The 25,661-nt window shown below is 44.0% G+C and overlaps 1 protein-coding gene across 6 annotated transcripts; it reads left to right on the top strand.

Moving 5' to 3' along the window:
* The first annotated feature begins 1,680 nt into the window (after positions 1-1,680).
* Positions 1,681-25,262, top strand: LOC140003410 (ubiquitin carboxyl-terminal hydrolase 42-like). 6 transcript variants are annotated; one of them, XM_072043368.1, is made up of 18 exons: positions 1,691-1,809; positions 9,357-11,086; positions 12,688-12,925; positions 13,673-13,873; positions 14,466-14,576; positions 14,736-14,838; positions 15,043-15,110; positions 15,267-15,337; positions 15,870-15,952; positions 16,870-16,981; positions 17,359-17,499; positions 17,694-17,794; positions 18,258-18,399; positions 19,080-19,361; positions 20,162-20,250; positions 21,137-21,282; positions 21,364-22,095; positions 22,783-22,940. In XM_072043368.1, exons 3-18 carry the CDS (start codon positions 12,688-12,690, stop codon positions 22,893-22,895), a joined length of 2,733 nt encoding a protein of 910 aa, XP_071899469.1. In that variant the 5' UTR covers positions 1,691-1,809; positions 9,357-11,086; the 3' UTR covers positions 22,896-22,940. The 6 variants fall into 6 exon arrangements, with proteins under 6 accessions (XP_071899470.1, XP_071899468.1, XP_071899465.1 ...); XM_072043369.1 differs by lacking the exons at positions 21,137-21,282; positions 21,364-22,095; positions 22,783-22,940 and adding exons at positions 24,249-24,403; positions 24,485-25,262 and having other exon boundaries at positions 1,681-1,809; XM_072043367.1 differs by having other exon boundaries at positions 1,690-1,809; positions 21,137-22,095; positions 22,822-22,940.
* The last annotated feature ends 399 nt before the right edge of the window (positions 25,263-25,661 follow it).

Genomic DNA, 25,661 nt, shown 5'->3' with positions numbered 1-25,661 from the left:
CCCCAGCCACCCAGCGCTGTTTTGCTTGTGTCTGCTTACTTGATTAATAAAATAATTTCAATAGACCAGAAAATTGTGTGGTCTAACTTATAACATTAGGGGTGGCAGCTTTTTCCAAGACTGACCTACGCCTGGCACCTAATCTGCGTTTCAGTAGACGTACAGAAGGGAACAAAGAGCTGTGTTGTTAGCACTGTATTTAAAAAGCTACCGTGAAGAAGATGCCTGTGTTGAGCGGACAACAGGAAGCTTTCATTGCATCTCCAGGCAAAGGAGAGGAAAAAAACATATCACTGAGGCAAAAATGTGTTTCTTCTTATCCACTTCAAGACGATGTTGAAAACCTGGTATCCTAAATGCATCTTTACCTATGGAACCACAGTCAGCTCATTGCATTGCAACTGGAAAATTTCATACTTAAAAGGGAATGACAGGCAACGAGGAAGCAGGAGCGTTCCTGGCATCAAAACTTTTGCTCTTCGAAGTTTTGGGCAAACTTCTCCCCGTTATTAGTCGGGAGAGAAGAAGACCTTCACAGTTAAATATATATAAAGGCGTAAATCTCGGTTGTACATGAACAGCTGTCACAGCTAAGGGTTCCCAGAAGCCCCATTCTGTTTTTTCTGACTTGGGGAAAAGATCAACTTTTAGCGTCTGAGGTAAAAACATTGCTAAAAGCAGCGGTATGTGGAAACACAGCGTATTGAAGAGAAGTACGTAGTGGGAGTTAAAGCAAAACGTAGACTAAGATATCTGGACACGTACTGAAGGAAGAGCTCCTCTTTATTCAACTTGGAGGTGGAAAAAAAGGGGGTTGGGGGTGGGTTTTTTGTTTGTTCGCTGTTTGTTTGTTTTTTCTCCAAAGGTTTTGGGGGTGTCCCAGCCAGCCCCGGAGGGCATTCCTCCCTCAGCACCGGGCACCTGAGGGGAACTCGGGGCTGGAGAAGAAGCCGAGGTCGGGGAGCCGGGCGCCCTCAGCGCCTTTATGCCCTGAGCCGAGGCGAGCCGAGCCGGGCCGGGCCGGCCGCCGCCTGCCGGGCGGAGCGGCTCCGCCCCGCTCCCTGCCGGGGGAGGCTGAGGCACCGCGGCCCGCCGCTGCCCGGCCCTGCCCGGCTCTCAAACCCTCCCGGAGACGGGGCGGGGAGGCTGCGAGGCGCCAGGAGGATGCGAGTGGGCGCCGCGGGCTGCGAGGCGAGGGCCCGGGCGGCCGGCGGAGCTGGGACTCGGCGACGGCTCAGCGCCCGCCCCGCCGGCAGCGGACGACTCCCGGAGACGCAAAACGGCGGCGGCGGAGGAGGAGGCAGGCGGCGGGGCTGAGAGGAGAGGGGGGCGAGGCGGCTGCGGGAGGCGACCCCAAGCGGCCACGGGAGACCCCCGGGGAGAAGGCGAGGCGCTCCCCTGGCCGGCCCTGAGGAGAGGGGCGGCTGCGAGCACCCCTTCCCCGGCTCTGTGAGGGGGGAACGGGGCGCGGTTGGGCTGTGACAGAGCCGGGGGTATGGGGGGCACACGGGCAGGGCGAGCAACTTCGCTTTCCGTGCCTTGAAACGGGACGGAGCCAGCCGAGACCGGGCTCCCCCCCCTCTCTATATACACACACGCGCTCGGTGTGGCGGTGGGAGGGGAGCGGGGCCATGTCCCCAGCCCTGCCGGGGGTTTTTGCGGTGCCGGGGGCCGCCCTGACGCCCGTCTGTCCCCCAGGTGCTGCGCGGCGCTGGAGATCGGCAGCCGGCGGGGCGAGGCGAGGCGCCTAATGGAGGCGGCGGCGGGGCGCTGAGGGAGCGGAGAGGCTGCGGCTGTCAGCGCTGCCCGGTAGGTGCTGGGGCTCCCCGTCAGGCTTGACGGAGGAGTTTGGCTTCGTTGAAGGGTGAGTCAAGGCTGAGGTGGCGGTCCCAGCCGGGACAGGCGCCCCAGAGAGCGCCTTGGGGCTGTCAAAGTGCACGGCGATCCGTGCAAAGGGGGCTTTGTTGTGGAAGGCCTGAGGTGAACACGAGCAGCCCGCTGGAGGGGGAAAGGAGAGGGGAGTTTGGAAAGCTGCGCTGCTGGTGTTAAGCAGCAGCCTGTGCTGCGTTGGTGTTTGCTCAGAGGGGTTTCACGCACGAGGAGCTGGTGGGTGCTCTGAGGAACCTGGTCCAGCTGTGGAGAACAACCTGTATGAGGCAAACCCCAGGACCCAAATGCCATAGGCTGTAAGTCCAAACCTCCCCGAACAAGCAGACATTAAGTAGAAAACCCATTTGTTACCGTCTTGAAACATTGCCAGCAAGGCAGCCTCTTCCAGTTACGCTGTTAATTGGGTTCCCCGGAGCTCGTTAGAAGGAGGTGCCATTTTTTCTAAATGAGGTGACTGCTAACTTCAGGCTGGCAGTCCTACTAGCTTTCCTCAGCCAAAAAGCCCTCTGCATTTCCGTAAAGCACCTGTGCACTGTGCTTGTTTAACAAAGACAAGTTTGAGACATAACACTTGGAGGTAGGGCACGCATTCTCTTTGTGAGGCTTTCCTACTCCTTGAATGCTTCTTGTGGCTCTCCTGGACTCTCTCTTCTCTTGCCAAGCCCTCGATGACCTGTGCCTGCTTCAGCTGCATCCAGCGCTCCATTTGCTAGGCGTAATTGTCGTCATTTATCTCTGCTGGTTATTACTGGGAAAACCGATGTTTATCGCTGCGTGTCCACGCATCCCTGGAGCCTGTTAGAGCTGGCTTTTGAACGGTTCTGCCTTTTGTAAATTTCTCTACGCTGAAGAATTTCTGTCAAGTGATGGACTTTGTGCTGTTGTTAGGATTCCTTTTGTTCCTAATGTACCAAAAAGGCTGTTTCCTTGGGTCTTTTGCTTCCCTTAGCAGTTTGTGGTGTTTCACTTAGGCTTATTACTATCCTTGCGCTGTTTTCTCCCCAGTCACTTACAAAGCCTGAGGGACAGGATTAATTTTTTTTTAATCTAGTTACCATTAATATAAATGATCTTTTTGTTTGGATGTGACTTCTGAATTCATAACAGTCTTACTTCAAAGATCTACGACTGGTTTTGAAGTCTGATGCTTTCTTCAAGTTTGAGTTGAGAATTTCTTCCGTCTTTATGGAACTAACTTCTAAAGCAGCAAGTCAGTGTAAACTGTTTTTCTAGTTCTGCTTGCAGGTAATAAATATAACCGAGGCATACTCGCTTGTGGCTGAGCTCTGGCCAATCTCTATTTCTATGGTCAGTTTCGCTTTGTGTCTCAAGGCTGAAGTCTAGCTGAGAATTCCCCTGTGCCAGATGCAGTATTTTTGTATATTATGAAATTAGCCTCTCTAATTCTGAGAAATCCTGAGCCTGTTGCAAAATTGACAGAACGAGCTCTTTGGGGTCTGTTTAATAGAAGTCCTACGTGATAAGTTTTGGGGTGATGAGGGGAGGGGACATTCTGACCACATTTGGCGCAGTGCAGGAGGGCCTGGACGCGCTGTTCCCTTCTGCGAACTCACGGTCGGTATTCCCTCTCCGTCCTGTGCCAGAGACGTGAGGTCACTGATCCATAAATGCCCGAGATGGTTTGCCTCGGAGTTGCCGGTGACTTGTAAACAAGTGATGCAATTTTCAGGATAGCACGGTTTCCCCTCCTCCCTTTGTTTCCTCGCTATTTCCCAGTCAGGTACCAGTATCAGTGTTCAAGTCCGGCTGTCGGTTGTATCACCTTTGCCGAGTGTGTGCTCACAGGAATCCAGTTTTGTGGTGTTATTAATTAACTTTCTGACACTGTCACATCAGGCACTAAAGGTGCTTCCTCCTGCAGTCTACACAAGGGATGTGATGACTCAAGTTTTCAACATCTTTATTGTCATTGGTAGTATTAATTCTGATGTTCATCTTTTATTGCAGTCCATCATGTTAGTTTGGTTTGGTTTCGGTTTGGTTTGTGGTTTCGTTGTTGGTTTTTGGGGTAGCTCAGGGCCTCCTGAAATACTCCAACCACTCTGCTGCATAAATAGTTGTTTCTTTTTCTGTGGAGATGGGAGCCACCAAAAATGCCTCCTTTCCTTATCCTGTAGCAGCCAGATGGCATTTCGTAAGGCTGCGCCGTGCCTCCCTTTGGCTGATGGTTCATTTCCAGTTCTCTTGCCTTTCTGAGAGCTGGAAGGAACCACACCAGGACCACTCACCTCTTTTCGTGTACCCTTCAGAGTGCAGTGAGCTGCAAGGTGTTGCATAAAGCAGCATCTCTGCTTCCAGGGGATCCTTTCTACCCAGCTCTGGAAGTCAGCCCAAAGGGAGCACACGGCTGCTGACGTGGGAGAACGTGAAGGGAAATACAGGCAAGAACTCTGACCACGTTGCTACTAGCTCTTAGAAGACCTTGGAGATAGATCATGGAGAGCTTAATGATGCAAACATGCTTTGAGAGTTTGACTTCTGCTTGCACCTAACAGGTCCACAAGAGCTCACTTCCAAAAAAACCAACAGGCTTCCAGTTGTGTTTGGAGCCGTTCCAGAAAGCCACTTGGTGTTGCAGGTTCTCGTTGGGTGCCTTGGCCTTCTTGACCCACAGCTTGAAGCCGCTGCTGGAGCCAGCCTTGGAGCCAGCAGGGAGCTCCTGAACTTTGTCATGGTTATGGCAAAGGCTGCAGGTGTTCAGCGCCCTGAATCTGGAGAGCATCTCTCAAGCCACATATAGTTTGTGAGACCAGAAAGAGCTGCCGGCTTATGTTGCAGGAAGCACGGCCGAAAGCACGACAGACACACAGTAGAGTCAGATCATGCTCCATTTTATTGCCCGAATAGCCTAACTTTTATAGAGAACTTAACAGGGGTGGACAGTGTTTCACACAAGATTATTGGTCAAAAGCACTCAGACAAACAACTGCAAGAAAACAACCCCACCTGCAAGAAAACAACCCCCTTGTGATTAGCAGTCACATAGACCTTGTCCTTGAAGCCAGCTACTGGTAACAATATTTTTCTGAATTCCTCAATTGGGCGATGTGGGAACACTGTCATGGGAACTTCTCATAGTTGCCCTGGTAGCTTGGTTTGCTCAGCTACAGCAAGCCATGGGATTTTTGCTGTTTCAAGAAATCCCTCAACAGGCTTATAATGAGTGCTGTGACTTAGGCGCACGGTTTGTAGAGGTTTTAAGGCGTAGTGCATGAGTGCCAGGCTCCTGTTTGGTCACTGGGACAAAACGAGATCTGGGAATGTTGGATGTCCTAAAAAGAGTACAGGGGAGACAACCGGGGAGGAGATGTGGCTCTTGTTGGCCTTGTTTAGCCCCCAGCCCCTCTACACCCCACAAACCTTAGTTACAGCTGTGGGCTTCTGCAGAACGTCACAATGCCTAGTAAATCTTCGGGATATACTTTAAAAGCAGGAAAATACTGTGTTGGTTTCTTTTTTTTTTGTATACATAGGGCAGCTGCCAGCAGCAGCACCTGCTGGAGTCGAGGGTGCTGAGCAAGGCAGGGTCGTGTCCCGAGCAGCAGTCACAAGGGGAGCTGAGCGGAGCCCGTCTGAAAACTCGGGGGGTTTCTGCTTCTTAGCAAGCCGAAACACAGCTCCCCGTCCCCAGTACTCCTCGCTGTGAGGATGAGGACTGAGGAAGGCTCACCCTGCCTGCAGCTTCTTCAGTTCTTCGTGCGGGGAACTCGTGGAGGAGCCAGTGCCTCTGGAAAGAAAGCACCTGTTGGTACTGTGGGCATCTGAGCGTGATGCTAACCCACGCAACGCTGCCCCTTGCATCTGACAAATGTTTTACAACTTCAACTTCTTTGCAGGTTCTACTTAAATTTGGTGGAGGAGGCTGTGGCTGAGCAGAGAACTAATTTGTTATTTCACTAACTGGAATAATTTACAATGGAAAGAAGCTTTTTTTAGTTAAAAGTTGTGTTTCTGATTACAGCTTCCGGTATTTTACCACAAACACTCTTTTTAAACTTGATTCCTGACAAGTCGCTTTTCTCAATTCTCGCGTTCTTGGACTCCACCAGGGGAAAAGGAAGGCCCTGCTAATATTGCTTGGCTGTTTCCTTCCGGAGGAAGGAGGGGAGAGTTGAGAAAAAGAGGAACGAAGTAAAATGAATTTACTCTTTGCACACGTGCTGAAAGAATAGGCAGGTGTTCTTGGGAATATCTCATTTAAATCTCTGTGTATGTGTTTCGAGAGGATGCGTCCTCACTTAGAGGAGCCAACATCCCATTGCTGGACCTAATCCTGATGGGGCTGGCATCTGAGGGTTACGCGGGCTGCTCCCGGCAGGGCTCTTCCCACGCGGGGAGGCCGAGGGAGTCGGTCGAGCACTGCTCCGCTGCCTGGAAAGATTCAGTCATTTCCACCCAAAGCGAGGAAATAAAAAGCTCGGTCAGCCATTTCATCTGGAGATACCCCGCCCTCCTCCAACAAATACGAAAAAGGGAAAATGTAGGCTTGGGCCCTCACATATCCCAGCAGTTTGCACCCATTCGGGCGATGCGATTGGGGTCGGGGCAGGCAAAATAGAAGTTACCTTTATTTTTTTTTTTAATTTCGGCAGAGGAAGTTATAAGGTTGATGTTGCCCCTTTGATATTTGATTTAACCCACTGACTGCCCGGGAAGGAAGGAGTCTGTTTAGTTTACCTTTGTCCTAGATTCAGTTTTAATATCTCATGTTTAAATGGGGGGGGATCTTTATTCTTAATGATTCATGCCGCCTCAAAGCACAGTGGTTTCTACTTGTGTGCTGCCTTTCCCACTGGGGGATGCAAACACAAGAACAATCATTTCAGACTCCTCCTTCAGTTTCCAAGAGAACCTTAGCTGCTCAGGGATAGCTCTGAATTTTAAAAGCATTTTTTTCTTCCAAATTATGTATTGATTGCACATAAAATAGAAGCACCATAATATGCAATTTCAAACAAATGCACGGGGGTGCTTGGTTGCTTTTAATGCTCCTCCTTTATTTTTATTTTATTTTTTTTCCTCCAGCAGAAAACAAAAAGTGGATTCTGTTCCCATAAGCCGCTCTTGCAAAATCCGCACAAACATTTATTAGTCTAGACACAGAATATTCTCAGCCGGCCTCAGCCTGATGATGGCAAAAAGAAATAAAAATAATAATAATAAAAAAAAAAAAGAAAAGGCAAGCTAATATTGTACTTGGCTGTGAAAAGGGAAGGGGGGAATCATGCCCCAGGCTAGTGAAGCTGTAACATTTTGCTGGGGCTGCCTGCAACAACAGATGCATCTCGTTCCCCTGGGCTTCCAGTCCTGCCTATTCTCTTCTGCTGAACTTGGCCGCTCGCAAACATTCCCTGTGAGTACCACACCCCGGGCTTCTCCTGGACGCTTTTGATTTGATTGAATGATGGCCCCAGGCATGCTCCTCTTCACCAGGCCTGCTCTTGTGCCCCAGAAATCATGTAGCGAATTCATTGATTGGAAAACGTGCAAAATAGGTGGGATCTGGGGTGACTGGTAGAAATCAAAAGGGTTTGAAATAGGCGATGTGACCGCAGCTTAAACCTGCAGGAAGGGAGCATCGACCCGAATGGTTTATCTGAATCTTCAGCTGCAACTTCTGTAAATACCAGCTCCTTCTCCTCATTTGCTACCATGGCAGTTTGCAGACTTTTGCTGTGTTAAAAGGACAAATCATAGTTGTGCGCGTTTGTTTGATCAGGCCTTTACCTCAGTGCTCATGTTCTCAGACTGCTGGGGTTTTATATTTTTGTCATTTTCTTAGAAAATGGCGAATGATGCATATCCCGGCTTCCAGATGATTAGTTCCTGTTGCTCCCAATTTGTGTCAGGCTGCGTTTGGTTGGAAATGAAAATGTAATTGCAAATTCCCCTCAACAGCACAACATGTCTGTGGTATTAATTAAAGCACTGTAAATACGTAGAATATCTGAGAATGCATTCCTTCAAGCGTGGCCGTGTTTTTTTAAACCTACAGAGGAGGCAAAATACGGTATTTAGGCTTAGTAGATGAAATGTATTGCTTCTGTGGTGGCAGATCCGTGTCTTGAGACTTTAAACCTGGTGGATCTCGTGCTCGAGCCTTCAAAGGAGATGTTACATAGACAATAAAACGTCCTGCTTTTCGGGGAGGGCTCTCCTTAGGTCACTCAGAAAACGCCTTCAGTCTTCACTCACTGCAGCATTCACAAAGTGAATGCCTTCCTGTAAGGTTAGTCACCGATGGCCACTCATTCCATGCTTTCACTAAGAAAAACCTTCGCAGCTTTGAATCCGAATTTCCTGCCCCGCGTTTAGGTGAGCCCGGAGCGGCGTCAGGCATTGCTGGGCTCCTCGTCCGGCGGCGCTGGTGAAGTGAAAGATGCCAAAAGTGAAGTTTGACAGTGAGCTCGGGGGCTTGTGCTGGCCCGGTGGCACTCTAAGCCCCCGTGTCTGAGCAGCGGGAGCATCCGAGCAGCACAGGACGGAGCTCAGCAAGAGGCTGGGGTCAGGGCACTGCTGCAAATAGAAATGCTTTGCTGGCTGCAGAGGTTAACCAGGTACGCAGCGCTGTTTTACTACATGGTGGAGACCTACGGAGAGTGTTTCTGCCCTCCTTTTTAGCTGAAACATCCCCAGATTCTAAGGGGAAAAGGAATAGAAGGGACTTGCGGAGTAATGTTCTAGTGAAACCCAGCCTTCCTAAAGAAGCCTGCCTGAATAATTCCTGTGAATAACAGACTGTGTTCAGCTATTTCCTAACATAGAAACGGTGCTGACTGCTTCTTCAGAGTAACATAAGTTAGTGATGCTACTGAAATAGTTGTGGTTCAGACGTAGATCTGATTTCTCCTAAGCACGCTGAATTCACAGCTGTTGATCCTCCAGAGGAGGCTTTGCAATTGAACACCTGGAGAATAGGTAAATTTCCCGCTGCTGTTCTCCTCTCCTCTTGTTTTGTTTTGTTCTGTTTTCCTAGTAGCATAGGCTTTAGACTCTGAGGAAACGGGCTGCTTTTTTTCATTTCCAACACTGGCTGTTCCTCCTGAGCCCTGCCTTCTATTTTTGCAGTCACAGGATATGTGAATGTAAATTCTTGGGAGAGAGGTAGAAAACTCTGTTTCAACTGGTGTCTTTTTCGGCTATGTTGGGAGACCAAATAGGGTGGTTTTGAATCTTCTGGCTCTTATTCAGAGCAGCAGCATGTGGAGGGAGACAGATGCGTTTGCTTTTTTAGTGCAATGGCTTCAGAAGCAAGAGGGGAAAAAACACTTTCTCTGGGAGCTGGAGAAGGTGTCCTAATCGCAGGAGAGGTTTCTAAATGGCATATCTTTGCGAGTGTTCCTGTAGTCCGGAGGTTTTTGTTTGTTTGTTTGCCTTTGGAAGGTTTTACTGTTAATCTTCACATCCTTCAGCAGAAGTGAGAAATGTGATTTTATTTTGTGCAGTGTCGCGGACCCTCTGAAATCTACTGGGAATGATGAATACCTCGCAGAGTACCGATGTGATGATGGTGGAGACAAGGAGAAACCAAGAAGATCAAAAGAACGTGACCTCATTTCAAAAGAAAATGTTTTGTACGGCAAAGAGTCTTCTGAGCCTGGTGAGAAATTGCGGCAAACTTCCTCTCTCAAGTGTGACACTGAATGTAGCTCTAAAAAGCTTTCCTCCTCATCTATTGCAGAGAGATGCCAAGGTAGAAAGGACAAGACTAAAAACACTGAGAAAGAGCATTACCAAAGCAAGAGGGAACATGCTCCTAGTGAAGAGAAGGAGAGTCAAAAAGCAGGTCCTTCCAGCGGCCAGGTTCAAAAGGCGTCACGCTGGAGCTCCGAGTTCGGCAGCATTCCGAGACCGTTTTGGCGGTTGTGGAGACGGCCCTGGCTGAGGTGGCTGCTGCTGTCGCTGCTGTCCCCTCTGTCCCCGCTGTTGCCGCTGTTGCCGCTGTTCCCGGACCTTGGAGACCCCCGGCGGCTCCCTGTGACAGGCCCTGTGGCCCCGGGGAGCTGCCCGCCGCCTCGTCGGCCAGCCCGGCAGCAATCCTGCCAGCACAGGATAGCTCACTGCGTTTCAGGGTAAAGTGACGATTAATTTCTATTTCCTGGCCTGGGTGCTGCTTCCTTCTTTAAGGAAGCTTCAAGGTTAAAGGTTAAGCTCAGTTATGTCAGGGCCCAAGTCTGTTTCGTGAAGGGGCTCTTGTACAAAAGCTTAAGCTGGGATTGACTCTCCGCTAAGCGGAGGCCAAACGTGTACCTACTGAGAAGCAGGTCCTAAGTGATAACGTTTTCTGAAGAGACTGCTAAACACATCTGAACAGTGCTGCTGCAAAACTCTGAATGGGGGGATAGCAACTGTCTTAACTGATCTGGAATCTTGAGTTTACTTTTCAGTGGACAAGAGGTGTGTCTCTCAAGGCAAACAAAGAGAGGAGTAACACCCGATACTCATGTCAACATAAATTTATGCTCAGAGCGTAGGTGTAGGAACAGCATCGGTATGTATATGGAACATCGGGAGAGGAAGCTCTGTCGGTATTTACAGTTTTTCTACTACCTTGTCAGAGAGACGTTATCTCCACATTAGAAATGGATGTATTTTGAAAAAGTGGTGGTGGATCGGATTTCTTCTTTCTAGTGTTAATATTTGCTCTTGAATCGTACTTAATACCTGGTAACGCCTCAATCAGTTGTCAAAAATAAACTTAAAAATGTGTAAGGCTTATCTCATTGGTCAGTATAAAGATCAAGGCCTTTCCTTTTTTCCTTTTCCTTTTCCTTTTCCTTTTCCTTTTCCTTTTCCTTTTCCTTTTCCTTTTCCTTTTCCTTTTCCTTTTCCTTTTCCTTTTCCTTTTCCTTTTCCTTTTCCTTTTCCTTTTCCTTTTCCTTTTCCTTTTCCTTTTCCTTTTCCTTTTCCTTTTCCTTTTCCTTTTCCTTTTCCTTTTCCTTTTCCTTTTCCTTTCTTCTTCCCCAGTATTGTTTTTCTGTTCTCCTTCTCACTGCAGTCTTGATTTTGTTTCTTGTCCCTTAAATGTGTTTTCAATGCGTTGCTGAAACATTTTCTCTTTCAATCCGAAAAAAGGAGCTGTCACTGGTGAAGATCGGAGCTTATCTGAAAATCCCTGAGCCCAGGAGCTGTCACCTTAGTCTTCCAATCGGACAAGGACGACTTCATTTCTCGTGTAAATGCATTTTTCAGGTTTGCGTATTGTTTTTTCAGGAACGGAAAGTGTGTATAGAATGGATTTAAAATCAATCTTAAATGTAAAATGTCAAGGGAAAAAAGTTCTAGTTACAACCTCTGCACACAATTTGCCAGCTGTGGGACTAGGAGTTTTCTTATTTACTGTGTTTTGTTTAACGTGTGTGAAGTTTAATGGATAGCAATCAAGGCGTGCTAGAAATCTGAAAGCACTTTATGCTTTGTTCTCTCAGTCATTTTGGTATAACAAACTAGCTTATGTTTTAAACCCTCCATTAGGTTAGTGGTTTCCCTATAGGTAACAAGTCCCTGTGTGCTACAGTAAGACAGTAACAAAACATGAAGTATAGAAGTTCATCCTGTCATTATTCAGCTTCTGCCTACGGACACACAATTATGCTTATTTAAAGCGGTATCACCTTGAAACCTAATCAGCATTTTAAAAAGGACTTTGTAGCAGTTATTGGCTTTTGTCCTGGAGGGCTGAGGTTTGTTTTGTTTTGTTTTACATTCAGCATTTCCGTTTCTAGCTTACATTCCCCTGTTGTTTTGCATGAGGAAAACGTGCAACTTTAGAAAGCAGAACGGAAAGAGCTGCTTTTTAGTCTAACGTTTCAGTTTTTTGTAGGAGTTTTAAATGTGGTAGGAGTAAAACACCAGAAGTACTGCTGCCAAAGTTCTATTCAAACTCGTATTTCTTAGAGAAGCAGAAGAAGCCCAGGGAGAAATAAATTTGCAAACGTGCTCTTCATGCTCTCCTTTCCCAAGATTTCTCTGAGATATAGCCCATCCTCTGTGGGTTTTGAGGTATATGGTTCCCAGGAGTGAGAAGGAGGGCCAAACATCTCTCTTCTTGGATCTCAACATGCCAGGGCTTTAGTGTACTGCCACTTACGGCTCCGCTTTTTCACCTGGAAAAAGCGACCACATGATGTAGACTGAGGAGCTCTCACAAATTAACTTGCTATCACAAAGTGACGCCCAGAAAAGGTGTATTTAAAAGCTAGGCTCATTATAGAATAACAACAACCCCCTCGTGATTGGTGCAGTAGACAGTGAGGTAGAGGGCGATCCCTGGAAAGACAGAAGAAAAGGAGCAGTGAGTTCTGGGTACCTTTGTGCACACGAAACAGAAAAACGCAGGCAGTGAAGTAATAGTGTTCCGTTACTAACGCCAGCAATAGATAATTGCAACAATTATCTATTAGATCATAGGTAATAATTAACAGATAATTGTGCAACTCTGGAAATCAATAAATAACTGATTCCCCTCAGAGAATGTCTTCTACATTTTTATATTAAAAAGACTCCAGAGTTGTAATGGATTAAAATCCTACGGAAGTGAAAGAAATGGCATCAGCCACTAGTTCTGCAGAAGCTAAAAGTAATACCGATAGAGTTTAGATGGAAATTTTCACTTTGTGTGTTTGGTTTGGGGATTCTTTTTAAATCATTCATACCAGCGATTTAGTTCTTAAGGCTGTTTCTTTGAGATTAAGTGACAGGACTTCTGCTACTCTTTTCTTCTTGGAATGCTTCTTGATATTCTTACGTCAACCAGAACTTCTGTCTCTGTCGCAGATGTCAACAATGACCGTAGTTAAGAAGCCCAAATCTTCAAAGTCTAAAAAGCCCCCTTCAAGGCGGTCTGGCAAATCCAAGAAACCAAGTACTAAAATACTGATGTCACGCACCACAAACTGGGGCCAGATACCGCCTGCAGAAGATTCAAGCCAAGTCTCTGTGGCCCAAGGACGTGGAGGTGCTATTTACTGTAGATCATCTGAAAAATCTAAGGCTTTTGCCCCAAGAGATCTAAGTAAGTGTGAGCTTTATCCTGACTCCATTTTCTTCAAAGCAAAAGTAGAAAATGCAGTTCTTACTTGTTGCACTGATAGAGAAGGGGACTAGTGTGAACAAAGACTTCAAAAGCAAATCCCCTGAGGCAGCTGAAGTGACTGATGTTACAGAAATTAATTTTGATATATTTACAGTCAACAGAGAAATCTGGGGAGCTTTGTGTAATGCACAGATTCATCCATGTCTTTTCCGTTTTGCAAAGAAAAGTGTTTGATTGTTGCTATTCACAGCTTCCATTTTTCACACGTTTTTTGAATGATAACATTGCTCAGGAAAAGATCTGGTATCTGTAGGGGTACCGTCATTCCTAGTTACTACTTTTTACCTTTTTTCCGTATAATTTCAAGTCTAAGCTTGTGGTTTAAGTTATAATAAGGAAAAAAACAGTAGTTGAGTTAATCAGGTTAAAGATTATAGGTGGAGAGGAACTTGGCATTAGGTACTACAAACAGAATGGCAGTTAGCCTTGCCTTAGAAAAATTAAAATGGTTGACGAAAGTTTTTTTTTTTTTTTTTTTTTTTTTTCCCCAAAACATTGTGTTGACCAGCCAATTTGAATTTGGCGGTATTAAAGCTGTCTGCAATAAGTTTTTCTGGCTGCGATTGTAGCTAGCTCCTCTAGGTGCTCCTGCAGAATAGTATTTTTTTAAATACCTTTCTTAGAAACAAACAAACAAAATCTCTTTTAAATTTAACTTTCTTGCAGTCGTTAATGATGGAATTGCTCCACCACAGAGCATTCTTTTTCCACCTGAGAAGATTTGTATGGATTGGCGAGAAACACAAAGTGTTGGAGTTGGCCTGTACAATCTTGGCAACACATGTTTTCTTAATGCTACTCTACAGTGTTTGACCTACACACCCCCACTTGCCAATTACATGCTTTCTCTCGAGCACGGCCAGTCATGTGAGTACTTTCTAACAGTATTTCGAATCTGTTGGACAGCTGTGAAGGTGAAAGAACAGCAGTGATTCTGAGACAAACTTATTTGCCTGATTTTACCTGTAGAAGCTGGCTTTGAGCACTGTATTAGCAGTGGGCTCCGAATAGCATACGGAGTGCAATTAATGCACTGTTTGTTTAATGAATGAATTTATTTATTTATTTATTTATGTATTTATTAAAGGATCATTTATTGCTTCGTGGGAATAATGAAGTGCATTGGACAGTAATGCATTTAGTAGTAATTTTAGAGAGTAATACATTTTTCAGCCTGTGGAGTTCACATTCCTGTCAGCCTTTACAAATGTGACTTTGCAGTAGTCTTTTAGATTTCTCATCACAAAATGCATTTGAATACAGGCTTAGTGGATATTTTTATTCTGTAAAGTTGTGTGAAATGAAATGTTACAAGACTGTTGGGACATTGGCATCTTGGGAGAATAGAATGTAGCAAGGAGAGTGGATATCGTATCTATAGTTTAAATTTTACTTAGATGTTTGTTTGTAGTTATGGATATTTTGCTGGACTGGGATGCTTTCTTCTTTCACTCTTCAGGTCGTGAACAAGATTTTTGCATGATGTGCACAATGGAGACTCACATTAACCAGGCCCTGCGTTGCACTGTTGATGCCATCGAGCCTACGCATGTTATCAGTAATCTCAGTCGTAAGTGGCTTCAGATGTGTTTCTTTTCGATAGCTTGTAATCTTCAAATACTTATTTGATGTGTATAAGTGGTTTTAACACTAGAAAGAAGAGAGATTTTAGAAATAGAAGAATGATTTCATTTTTAAATGAGGTGAATACTATCATCTTCTTCTTTAGGAATAGGACAACATTTCCGTTTTGGCAGTCAAGAAGACGCACACGAGTTCTTGCGCTATACTGTTGATGCTATGCAGGAAGCGTGCTTGAATGGAAGCACCGAGTAAGCATAAACAAGTTCACTTTCATACATTCTCTAGCACCTTCTAGTCCTTTATTTAGTATGAAAAATGATCTCTAGCACCTTTTAGTGCCTTATTTACAATCAGCAACGAAAGTGTACATCATCCTTAGTTTTCATAAAACTCTTTGAAGAGTTAACTGTGCGCCTTAAATCTTCTGAGGTCTGATTCTAATTTATTTCCAGATTGGACAGATCTTCTCAAGCTACCACCATCATTCATCAAATATTTGGAGGATTTCTAAGATCGAGAGGTACTTTAAAAAATATTCCTGTCCTTAGAACTGATCTGTGTCTTTTGTCGGTAGTAAAGCAGTCTGTAGTTTGTCTAAAGTAGTATCTGTCAACAACTTGAATTTGGACAGTTAGTCTCCTTCACATAAGGTTAAGCATTTATATTTTGCTTCCAGTGAAGTGCTTGAATTGCAAAGCAGTTTCGGATACGTATGAGGCATTTCTTGATATCGCTTTGGATATAAAGGTAAGATGTTTTCTAAATATAATTCATGATGTTTAAGTACATGCCTAACTTTCTAAATTAAACTTGTTTACCTTAAAAAACCAAACCACATATAATGTTAAAACGTAAGAGCTTGGTGGTGCTAAGGAAGTGGATTGGACTTTGTCCGTCTGTGGAACCCATGTAAATAGTCTCCACATTTGCATTGGGTTTAAGGGGAAAGAATTCTCTTTCTGCAAAAATTATAATGCTGTCATACTTCTCTGTTGTTCTACCCCAATGTACATCTAATTGTTAGACTGATGAATTTGTCCCCAGTATTGATGACAAAGCACACTATAGATGCTGTCTAGGCTACTGGAAAAGTATTTGTTCCGAAGTCAAATGACTTCCAGGTGAGGTCAATGCTGAGCATGCTCTTTCTGCCTCCTTCTTCACAGTGCTCATAGTAGATCGCTTGAGTATGTTAGTAAGATTCTCTTATAAACCACTAGTACGTCTCTGGAATTTTGAATTTACGGTGACTTTACGCTCTTCTTTCTCGCTCCTCTAGGCGGTTTCATCTGTTACCAGAGCTCTGGAACTCTTTGTGAAACCTGAAGAGCTGGGTGGAGAGAATTGCTATAAATGTAGCGAGTAAGATTTTGACGAATTAGGTCTTAATCCTAGATGTCAGTTTTATATGTTGCATGACTCTGTTGGACTACCTCTAAACTTTGGATCTACTTACGAGTTTTGTGGAAGTTTATAAAACACTTGGATTTTTGTTTCTTTGGAGGGGGGAAGTCTTGTTCAGAGGCATTCCCTATGGGTTTGCAATTCTCTGGCTCGTATTTTGCCATCAGAATTCAAAAAGAGATACTTTTGTTCTTTCTATTTATTAGCTCTCGACAGTACTTTTCTTGATGTAAACTGCCCAGTTTCCGTTGTTCTCTGGGCTGGCGGCTAATTTTCACTGCTTACGCTGTAGGTCCTACCTTGGAGCGGGCAATGTATCAAACTGAACTATTGTGTTTCAAAGGATGGCAGACAGTTTCAGTGTCTTTCCAGACAAGCTCAGTACATGAAGACTTCCTACTGTTAAATGTCTCCCTCCTGTAGAATGACCACGTGCTTCTGTTGTATTTTTGATGTTGATAGACGACCCATGTTGGAGATTATTTGCAATTTCTAGTCCTGGGGACCAAGGCTTTCTTGTTCCACTTTCATTATTTGTATTTCCCTTGAAAGCTGAAAGAATGTATTCAGGATTGGAGTTCAAATAGCCACTTTTGTAGACCAAGAAATGGTACCTTGCCATCCAACCTGGTAATACCCTTTCGTGAGAGATTCCTGTTCCCGCTATGCCCGGGGTTTTGGGAGAATTTACCTTCTTCACTGTATTAACAAACCTGACACGCAGTGCATGGGTTTATGAAAAGAAAAAAGACCAACCTATTATGCAAGTAAATGTCATTCAAATAGCATAGGCATGCGTGAGACATTAAAACGAGTTTGTTTTGGGGGTGAAAAAAGAAGATGCCTTCAAACACTTATCTCTGCTTGTTTTTAAGGTGTAAAAAGATGGTTCCTGCATCCAAGAGATTTACCATACACCGTTCTTCCAAGGTTCTCACAATATCACTGAAAAGATTTGCAGATTTCACAGGTGGAAAGATCAACAAGGTATATTTACCACTGTAATGCAACTATATCATTGTGTAATGGGACATCCCCCAAAGCTGAAAGTCGTTAATATTTTCAGACAATAATTGTAGACTAACGACTATGGCTTATTCTTTCTCTTACTATCAATAAAGTTCCCGCTTGACAAGAAGCATATGCTTTCCTCTGAGAAGGCTGATTCATCAGGAAACAGTTCTCTGCAACTTCTAGTCTTCAACATTGTTTATGGGAAGACTTATTTGTAGTGAATCAAGAAATATCTTCTAGAAATATATTCTAGAAATAAATTCTAGTCTGTGTTTTTTGGAAGTGTTTTTCTCTGGCTAGTCCACGAAGTACTCTGGGATAATTTTTCTATCTTCTTGGTCTCTCTTTAGGAGGTGAAATACCCGGAGTATTTGGACCTGAGAGCCTACATGTCACAGTCAATGGGAGAACCAGTGCTCTATGCCTTATACGCGGTGCTGGTACATCACGGTGTCAGCTGTCACTCAGGACACTATATATGCTATGTAAAGGTAGAAGTCAACAGCATTTCTAACAGGGTAAAGGTTGTGCTGGCAAACCAATGAAAGCGTGACTAGCAGCTACTGTTTCTAGGGAAAAAGATTTCATTATATTTTTATTTGACACGTGTGTATTTTGTTCCTATCCGTGATTTCATTTGGAACACGTGCAATTCACCTAAAGAAATGGTTGTCTTTATTTGCAGGCTGGTAATGGACTTTGGTATCAGATGAATGATGCTAAAGTAGTCCGTACTGACATTAAGAGAGTTCTTGGTCAGCAAGCTTACATACTTTTTTATATCAGGTAATAACAAATCTTAACATGTGTTCAGAAGAGATTTACTTTCTTGTTATTGATATTTTTCTGTTTTGCAAGTGTTTTTCTTGCTATCCCAGGGAAAGATTATTATTTGTCTAATTCAGTTCTGTCTAACCTGAAATTCTCTGTGTCATTTATTATCTTTTGTTGCTTGGCCTGAAACTGCAGCACTTGTGTAAATTGCTATCTATGTGTTACCTGTAGCTGGCTAATTTAGAGAAGGAGAGAAATGAAGGTCATCTGTGGTGTAAGAATGAATTATTGCTCTGAAAGTGATAGTCTTAGTAGGAAGACTGTTCTCTCCTTTTCAGTTTGTAGTCTTGGCGAAGCCTTCTGTAGAGAAGGCTTCCATATCGTATGAACTGTTCCTCTAAAATTATAGGATGGGATTTAATCCAAGAGTAGGCTGAAAGAAAAACTAAACTCCGGTCACTGCTCTTTTCTGAAGGCGCTATGATTTGACACTTGGAGAACGTGCGTTTTACTTGCCAGCACCATCTTATCCCTGTTCATTCCCTCCTGGTCAGCAGGGGGCTAATAGTAAGCAGGCTGGATTTATGGGACCACGACTTCTTTCTCATATGATTAAGGTAATTCAGGGAAGTGGGAGGGCAGGTAACGGCACCAAACTGCTAGTGGGTTTGGGGTTTGGTGTGGGGTTTTTAGTTTGGTTTTCGGCATCTTAGTTTTGTTTTCCTTCCCATGCTGCAGCTTTCTCCACAGCCCTCATGCTACAGCCAGAGTCATTCAAACAGTGGTTACTGCTAAATTGTGCAGCCATGCGACTCCATTACTTAATACCTCCAAGACAGCTTTCTAAAGCACAGAGAGCTACGCTCTTTGACAATTTAAGCAGAGTGTACTAATCCTGGAATCATTTAAAAGAGGACTTGTTTTTCCTATCGTTGTCACTTTAGCTAAGACAGGGAAAACTAATTGTCTTATTCCTGAGCACCAGAACAATTACTTCAGGCTTTTCAGGGTATGTTTAAAGGGGAAAATAAATATATTTGGGAATAGCAGCAGGTAATGTTAAGTTGTTTGGCTGGTTTTCAAAGATGATGTTAATTTGATTCCAATCGGCTGTAAACCAAAAGCAGGAATTGAATACGCTTATTGGACTTGCATTTATCTTTAAAGGGCAGTGTGTTTTTCTTTGTAGGTGTTAAGACCATTTGTAGAAATACTCAGTAGGAGAGTTTTGTGTTTCAAAATGTTAAATGCAGTGTTTGCGTTAATCCATCTTGCCATTTCTTCTTTTTAAATACAGAATTCAAGCCGTTTAAATGGAAATGGATCCATAAAAGAGGACGCAAAGACCACTGGTGTCACCCTAAAAAGGCCATCTTCAGCACCACCAATGGCCTGTGTTCAAAACCAGACAATTACCAGGCCTTCAATTACTGATCCGTCAAGAAAACAGAAGATCACCACCAGTATTCACAATAAATTGCCTGCTCGTCGGACTGCGTCACAGCCTGACTGTCTTAGCAGTGCTGCGGAGGATGAAGATCTCTACCAGGCTGTTCCTTCATCCACAATTACAAATTCGGTAATGCAAATGAAGCAAATGCAAACAAGCAAAAAAGTTTCTGATGAGATTTTTGTGGAGCCAACAGTGAATGAAAATCCTAAACTCAGCTCTGATAACACAGTCCCTTACGGTGCAGAATCTTCAGGAAAATCTGAGGAGGAGTCAAAGGGCTTATTTAAAAGGAATTGCAATGCAATGTCCTCTAATGGAATTTTGGTTGGAAAGGTAGTCCGTACATTGCAGCATTCCAGTTCTTCCTGTCAGAATGCTGACGAAGGAAGATCCCAGCATGAGCTGCCAAAAACCAATTCACTAAATGGTGCTATTAGGTTAGTTAATGAATCTAAAGAAAACGCACTGAAACTTGATGATTCCACTTGCCGAGTTGAACCTGTTAAACCTTCTGAGATGTTCTTTTCCAAAACAAACGGATTGCTTGAAACATAGATTCGCTCCATCGAGAATTTCTCACCTATGATGTATTCGGGAGTGTTTAGTGTGTTCCTAATTCAGGTGAAATACTGAGAAAACACAGCACAAATGTGATTGTAAGACTTTGTGGTATTATCCCATTAGAATTTGCAGACCTGAGCTTACATTAGAACTTGCCAACTGAAGCTCAGCTGAGATAAAAATTCCTAAGTTTCATAAAGTAGATTTTGGGAGGTGAGTTGGGGTTATCTTTGAAGTGTAGATAATGCATACAACTCAAAACGGTCTTGCTTACCATTTAATGGAGAAATTCTGACAAGACTAGTCCTCAGTACTACTACAAATAGTATTTTTTTTGTCTGCTGACTTGTGCGTTTTGATTGCAGATGCCTGGAGCTATGCCTTCAGTCAATCGAGAAGTCATCACAGAGTCCCTCACAGCCAGCCAGCTGAACAGCTTGTCAGAGGAAACGAGGTAACATGAGCACAGTCTGATTAAGACAAGACCTTTTGGAAGTTCGATACGGTTTTATCTGTCTACTAATAGTATTTAATGGAGGGATTTAAATTAGTACAATTCCATACTGTATGTCCAGCGTTACGAACAGAACTAATGATCAGCACTGAGCATATCACTCTGATGCAGGTTGGTGCCTCAAGGAGAACTCGTGTTCCTTCATAGAATGTTTTTCCATTTTTCTCCACTGTCTGGAGAAACATTGGCTGTTCCCCGCTCGCCCCTATGCCTTTTTTCTCAGAGCAGCAGGTATAAGGAGACGGATGTGTTTGCTTTTTTAGTGCAATGGCTTCAGAAGCAAGAGGGGAAAAAGCACTTTCTCTGGGAGCTGGAGAAGGTGTCCTAATCGCAGGAGAGGTTTCTAAATGGCATATCTTTGCGAGGGCTTAAGACTCTGAAGAAAGAGGCTGCTTTTTTTCATTTCCAACACTGGCTGTTCTTCCTGAGCCCCGCCTTCTATTAATGCAGTCATAGGATATGTGAATGTAAATTTGTGGGAGAGAGGTAGAAAACTCTGTTTCAACTGGTGTTTTTTTGGCTATGTTGGGAGACCAAATCGAGTGGTTTTGAACCTTCTGGCTCTTATTCAGAGCAGCAGCATGTGGAGGGAGACAGATGCATTTGCTTTTTTAGTGCAATGGCTTCAGAAGCACGAGGGGAAAAAACACTTTCTCTGGGAGCTGGAGAAGGTGTCCTAATCACAGGAGAGGTTTCAAAATGGCATATCTTTGCAAGTGTTCCTGTAGTCCGGAGGTTTTTGTTTGTTTGTTTGCCTTTGGAAGGTTTTACTGTTAATCTTCACGTCCTTCAGCAGAAGTGAGAAATGTGATTTTATTTTGTGCAGTGTCGCGGACCCTCCGAAATCTACTGGGAATGATGAATACCTCGCAGAGTACCGATTTGATGACGGTGGAGACAAGGAGAAACCAAGAAGATCAAAAGAATGTGACCTCATTTCAAAAGAAAACGTTTTGTACGGCAAAGAGCCTGGTGAGAAATTGCGGCAAACTTCCTCTCTCAAGTGTGACACTGAATGTAGCTCTAAAAAGCTTTCCTCCTCATCTATTGCAGAGAGATGCCAAGGTAGAAAGGACAAGACTAAAAACACTGAGAAAGAGCATTACCAAAGCAAGAGGGAACATGCTCCTAGTGAAGAGAAGGAGAGTCAAAAAGCAGGTCCTTCCAGCAAGAGGAGGTGTTCCCAGAGCGTGGAAGTTGTTGAGCAAAAGCGTCACAAGCAGGAGCACTGGGAGGGAAGCAGGTGCAGATCTTTCCCTGGTGAAAGAAACAGCCCTGAGAATGGCAGAAGAGCAGTCAAATATTCAAAGTCCAGATCTGGCAGCGGAGGAAGATCAGAACAAGGTAGCAATAGATATTACCGATCCAAAGGGGAAAGAAGTTGGAGCAGAGAAAGATACTATCGAGATGAAGCACGGAGATGGGAAAGATGTAGCTATTCCAATGATTACTATTCACCTCATGCGACAGGAGACAGTAGAGAGAGAAAGTTCTCTCACGGCGATGCAGCCTTTGACAAATGGACTGCAACTTACTACGGCAGGTCACATAAGCATTATCATTACAAAAGTGGATGGCCTCACGGTTCCCTCTTGAGAGATGAAGATGTACGTCGCTTTAGCACACCCCGAGCAGACTTGCATCGTTGCTCGGTATCTCAGCAACATTCTGGAAGACATTCTCGTGAAAGACATGCGCTTCCACCTGTGTCAGCTCATTTGGAGAACTGTCGCCAGAAAAATGAAACAGAAGGAAACAGAAAAAGAAAATGTACCCGTGCAGAAGGTAGTGAAAGTGAAATAGAAAGGAAAGACAGAAAGATAGAAAAGGAGCTTTTAGGTGGTGAAAAAAATGCAAAAATATCACAAGTTCTAGAAGAAAAAGAAGTCTAAGGATAAACATGGAGAGAAGGATTCCAAGTAAGCAAGGATTCCAGCATACTCCGCATTTTTTATCCTAATTCTTTTCTGGGTGCTTCTCATGTATTCCTTTTTTTTTTTTCTCCTTTTTTTTTTTCTCCTTTTTTTTTCTTCTCTATTTTCTTCTTTTTTTTTTTTTTTTGTTTTGGTAGTTTCTAAGTTACTTAGATAGCATCAGCTGGCTGGGGATCATGTTGTTAGGTTGATCGGTGAAGATAGGAAAGCTATTGCTGAATTGTGTCAGAGCACTAGCTTTGGACCACATAGTTGGAAACACATCCGTACACCATTCTGGATTAGGTTAAAAGTTTTTTTCTGCTTGCACATATTCCAGAGCTAGCCATTGTTAAGGATCTGTGTACAAACCAGGACCTATGGTCCTTCAATCTGAGGGCTTAAGTTTGCTACATCTAAAGTAAGTTGCGTGTGCACAAAGCACCACAAAATAGCTGACATGCTGCAAATCATCACCTGTGGTAAAATAAATAAAGTTTCATATAGGCAACAAGTGCCACATCTTTTTTTCTCTTTTAAACTTGCATGTTTCTTTCAGACTTCACGATTTGTGTTTCTGTGCGCTCCACTTTGACAGTGCCAAACGCAAGCGTAAAAAAAGAAGAAAAAGGAGAAGAAAAAGAAGAAAAAAGAGAAACACCAGGAAAGTGAAGGGCTCCTTGGAACACTTAGATCCTCGTTTCCAGAAGATAACGCGGGAGAAGAAGGAAGAATCCCATCCTCCAGATGGCTCTTCATGTGAGCAATGCACAAGTGAGAGCAGTAAACAACCTTACAAGGAAGGGAAGCCTTCCAGTGCAGGCGAAAGCAAGAAATACAGCTCCGTCTCATCCAACGAGTGTATTAAAGGTAAGCGGCCGCAGTGTGTCTGAGGAATTCCTTTTCTATTAATGTAGAGATTATTTCAAACAGTCTTGAAGTGCTTGATGACTTAAGAGTCTGCTGAATATTAAAAAAAAAAAAAAAGTTGATGGACTTTTTCTTTCCGTTTTTAAATGACCACTAGGAAAGAAGGCCTGAAATAAAGAGGTGAAAGGCAAATAGTTTTCATTTGGTGTGATGATTAAGTGGCAAACAAGAGGAAGAGTTGCAGGATCCCTTCTTAAATTCAGTCCAGCCAAGTAGGAAAAGTAAACGTGGACAGCTGTATCTTGGCAAAGAAGATAGTAGGGAGCAAGGAGGTTTAGCAGTCAAGATGGAAGGTGATGCCATGAGACTTACAGGCTAGTAATGTTCTAGTGAAACCCAGCCTTCCTAAAGAAGCCTGCCTGAATAATTCCTGTGAATAACAGACTGTGTTCAGCTATTTCCTAACATAGAAACGGTGCTGACTGCTTCTTCAGAGTAACATAAGTTAGTGATGCTACTGAAATAGTTGTGGTTCAGACGTAGATCTGATTTCTCCTAAGCACGCTGAATTCACAGCTGTTGATCCTCCAGAGGAGGCTTTGCAATTGAACACCTGGAGAATAGGTAAATTTCCCGCTGCTGTTCTCCTCTCCTCTTGTTTTGTTTTGTTCTGTTTTCCTAGTAGCATAGGCTTTAGACTCTGAGGAAACGGGCTGCTTTTTTTCATTTCCAACACTGGCTGTTCCTCCTGAGCCCTGCCTTCTATTTTTGCAGTCACAGGATATGTGAATGTAAATTCTTGGGAGAGAGGTAGAAAACTCTGTTTCAACTGGTGTCTTTTTCGGCTATGTTGGGAGACCAAATAGGGTGGTTTTGAATCTTCTGGCTCTTATTCAGAGCAGCAGCATGTGGAGGGAGACAGATGCGTTTGCTTTTTTAGTGCAATGGCTTCAGAAGCAAGAGGGGAAAAAACACTTTCTCTGGGAGCTGGAGAAGGTGTCCTAATCGCAGGAGAGGTTTCTACATGGCATATCTTTCTTTGCGAGTGTTCCTGTAGTCCGGAGGTTTTTGTTTGTTTGTTTGCCTTTGGAAGGTTTTACTGTTAATCTTCACGTCCTTCAGCAGAAGTGAGAAATGTGATTTTATTTTGTGCAGTGTCACGGACCCTCTGAAATCTACTGGGAATGATGAATACCTCGCAGAGTACCGATTTGATGACGGTGGAGACAAGGAGAAACCAAGAAGATCAAAAGAACGTGACCTCATTTCAAAAGAAAACGTTTTGTACGGCAAAGAGTCTTCTGAGCCTGGTGAGAAATTGTGGCAAACTTCCTCTCTCAAGTGTGACACTGAATGTAGCTCTAAAAAGCTTTCCTCCTCATCTATTGCAGAGAGATGCCAAGGTAGAAAGGACAAGACTAAAAACACTGAGAAAGAGCATTACCAAAGCAAGAGGGAACATGCTCCTAGTGAAGAGAAGGAGAGTCAAAAAGCAGGTCCTTCCAGCAAGAGAAGGATCAACTTGAATACAAAGAATACAAACTTGAGCTCCTGATGGGCTTCATGCTGAACTCTGTGCTGTTCTTGTCCTACTCTTGGTCTGTCCATAGATACTATGGTTTAAATCCAAATAGAATCATGCGATGAGGAAGATGTATCTGCAACAAATTCAACATCTAAAATCAAAGTTTACATTTTCCGTGATTTTCTTCCTGAGTAGAAGTTTGGAGTACTCCTTTTCTATTAATGTAGAGATTATTTCAAACAGTCTTGAAGTGCTTGATGACTTAAGAGTCTGCAGGTTTATTATCAAATCCAAAAAAAACCCGACTTGGTAGACTATTTTTTTCCCAGTTTTGCATGACCACTAGGAAAGAAGGCCTGAAATAAAGAGGTGAAAGGCAAATAGTTTTCATTTGGTGTGATGATTAAGTGTCCAACAAGAGGAAGAGTTGCAAGATCGCTTCTTATATTCAGTCCAGCCAAGTAGGAAAAGTAAACGTGGACAGCTGTATCTTGGCAAAGAAGATAGTAGGGAGCAAGGAGGTTTAGCAGTCAAGATGGAAGGTGATGCCATGAGGCTTACAGGCTAGTAATGTTCTAGTGAAACCCAGCCTTCCTAAAGAAAAAAGAGCTTTTCTCCCAGAGAAAGAGAGACAGACAGACAGACAGACAGAACAAAAGGGCGCCGGGGCCCTTTTGGAGCTATCTGGTGCTGGCTGTTGTCTGGACTGTTCTCACAGACGCCATCCCTGCAGGCCCCTGCTACCAAACCCTTGCCACGTAAATCCGATCGAAGTGTATGCAGCAATTACAAAGCCGCTGTGCTTTGGGCTGTCATGATCCTTCTGCAAGTGCAGGGGAGGTGCAGGGTTGCTTTGCATTTCCAAAAGGAGGAAGAAAGCCTCCAACCCCACTGGACCTCAGCCACTTGCAGGAGCCAAGCAACGCTCCCCACTTTCAGTTATCTCCCTCCCATGCACACAGTGGGAGCAAGGTTGAACAAGCACATTTTTGAAAATGTTTATCTTAATGAAGAATAAAAGAAGTCTACAACACCCAATCCCT

The sequence above is a fragment of the Anas platyrhynchos genome, chromosome 11 (genome assembly GCF_047663525.1).
Source record: "Anas platyrhynchos isolate ZD024472 breed Pekin duck chromosome 11, IASCAAS_PekinDuck_T2T, whole genome shotgun sequence".
Classification (NCBI taxonomy): domain Eukaryota; kingdom Metazoa; phylum Chordata; class Aves; order Anseriformes; family Anatidae; genus Anas; species Anas platyrhynchos.
This window is presented reverse-complemented; position numbering and strand designations above follow the sequence as displayed.

What these genes read in the sequence shown, in the direction of transcription:
- LOC140003410 (XM_072043364.1), top strand. Translation starts at nt 12,688, where the DNA reads ATGTCAACAATGACCGTAGTTAAGAAGCCCAAATCTTCAAAGTCTAAA. An exon ending in TGTTATCAGTAATCTCAGTC is followed by an intron (nt 14,577 to 14,735) that starts GTAAGTGGCTTC and finishes CTTCTTCTTTAG; the next exon opens with GAATAGGACAACATTTCCGT. An exon ending in AATTGCTATAAATGTAGCGA is followed by an intron (nt 15,953 to 16,869) that starts GTAAGATTTTGA and finishes CTTGTTTTTAAG; the next exon opens with GTGTAAAAAGATGGTTCCTG.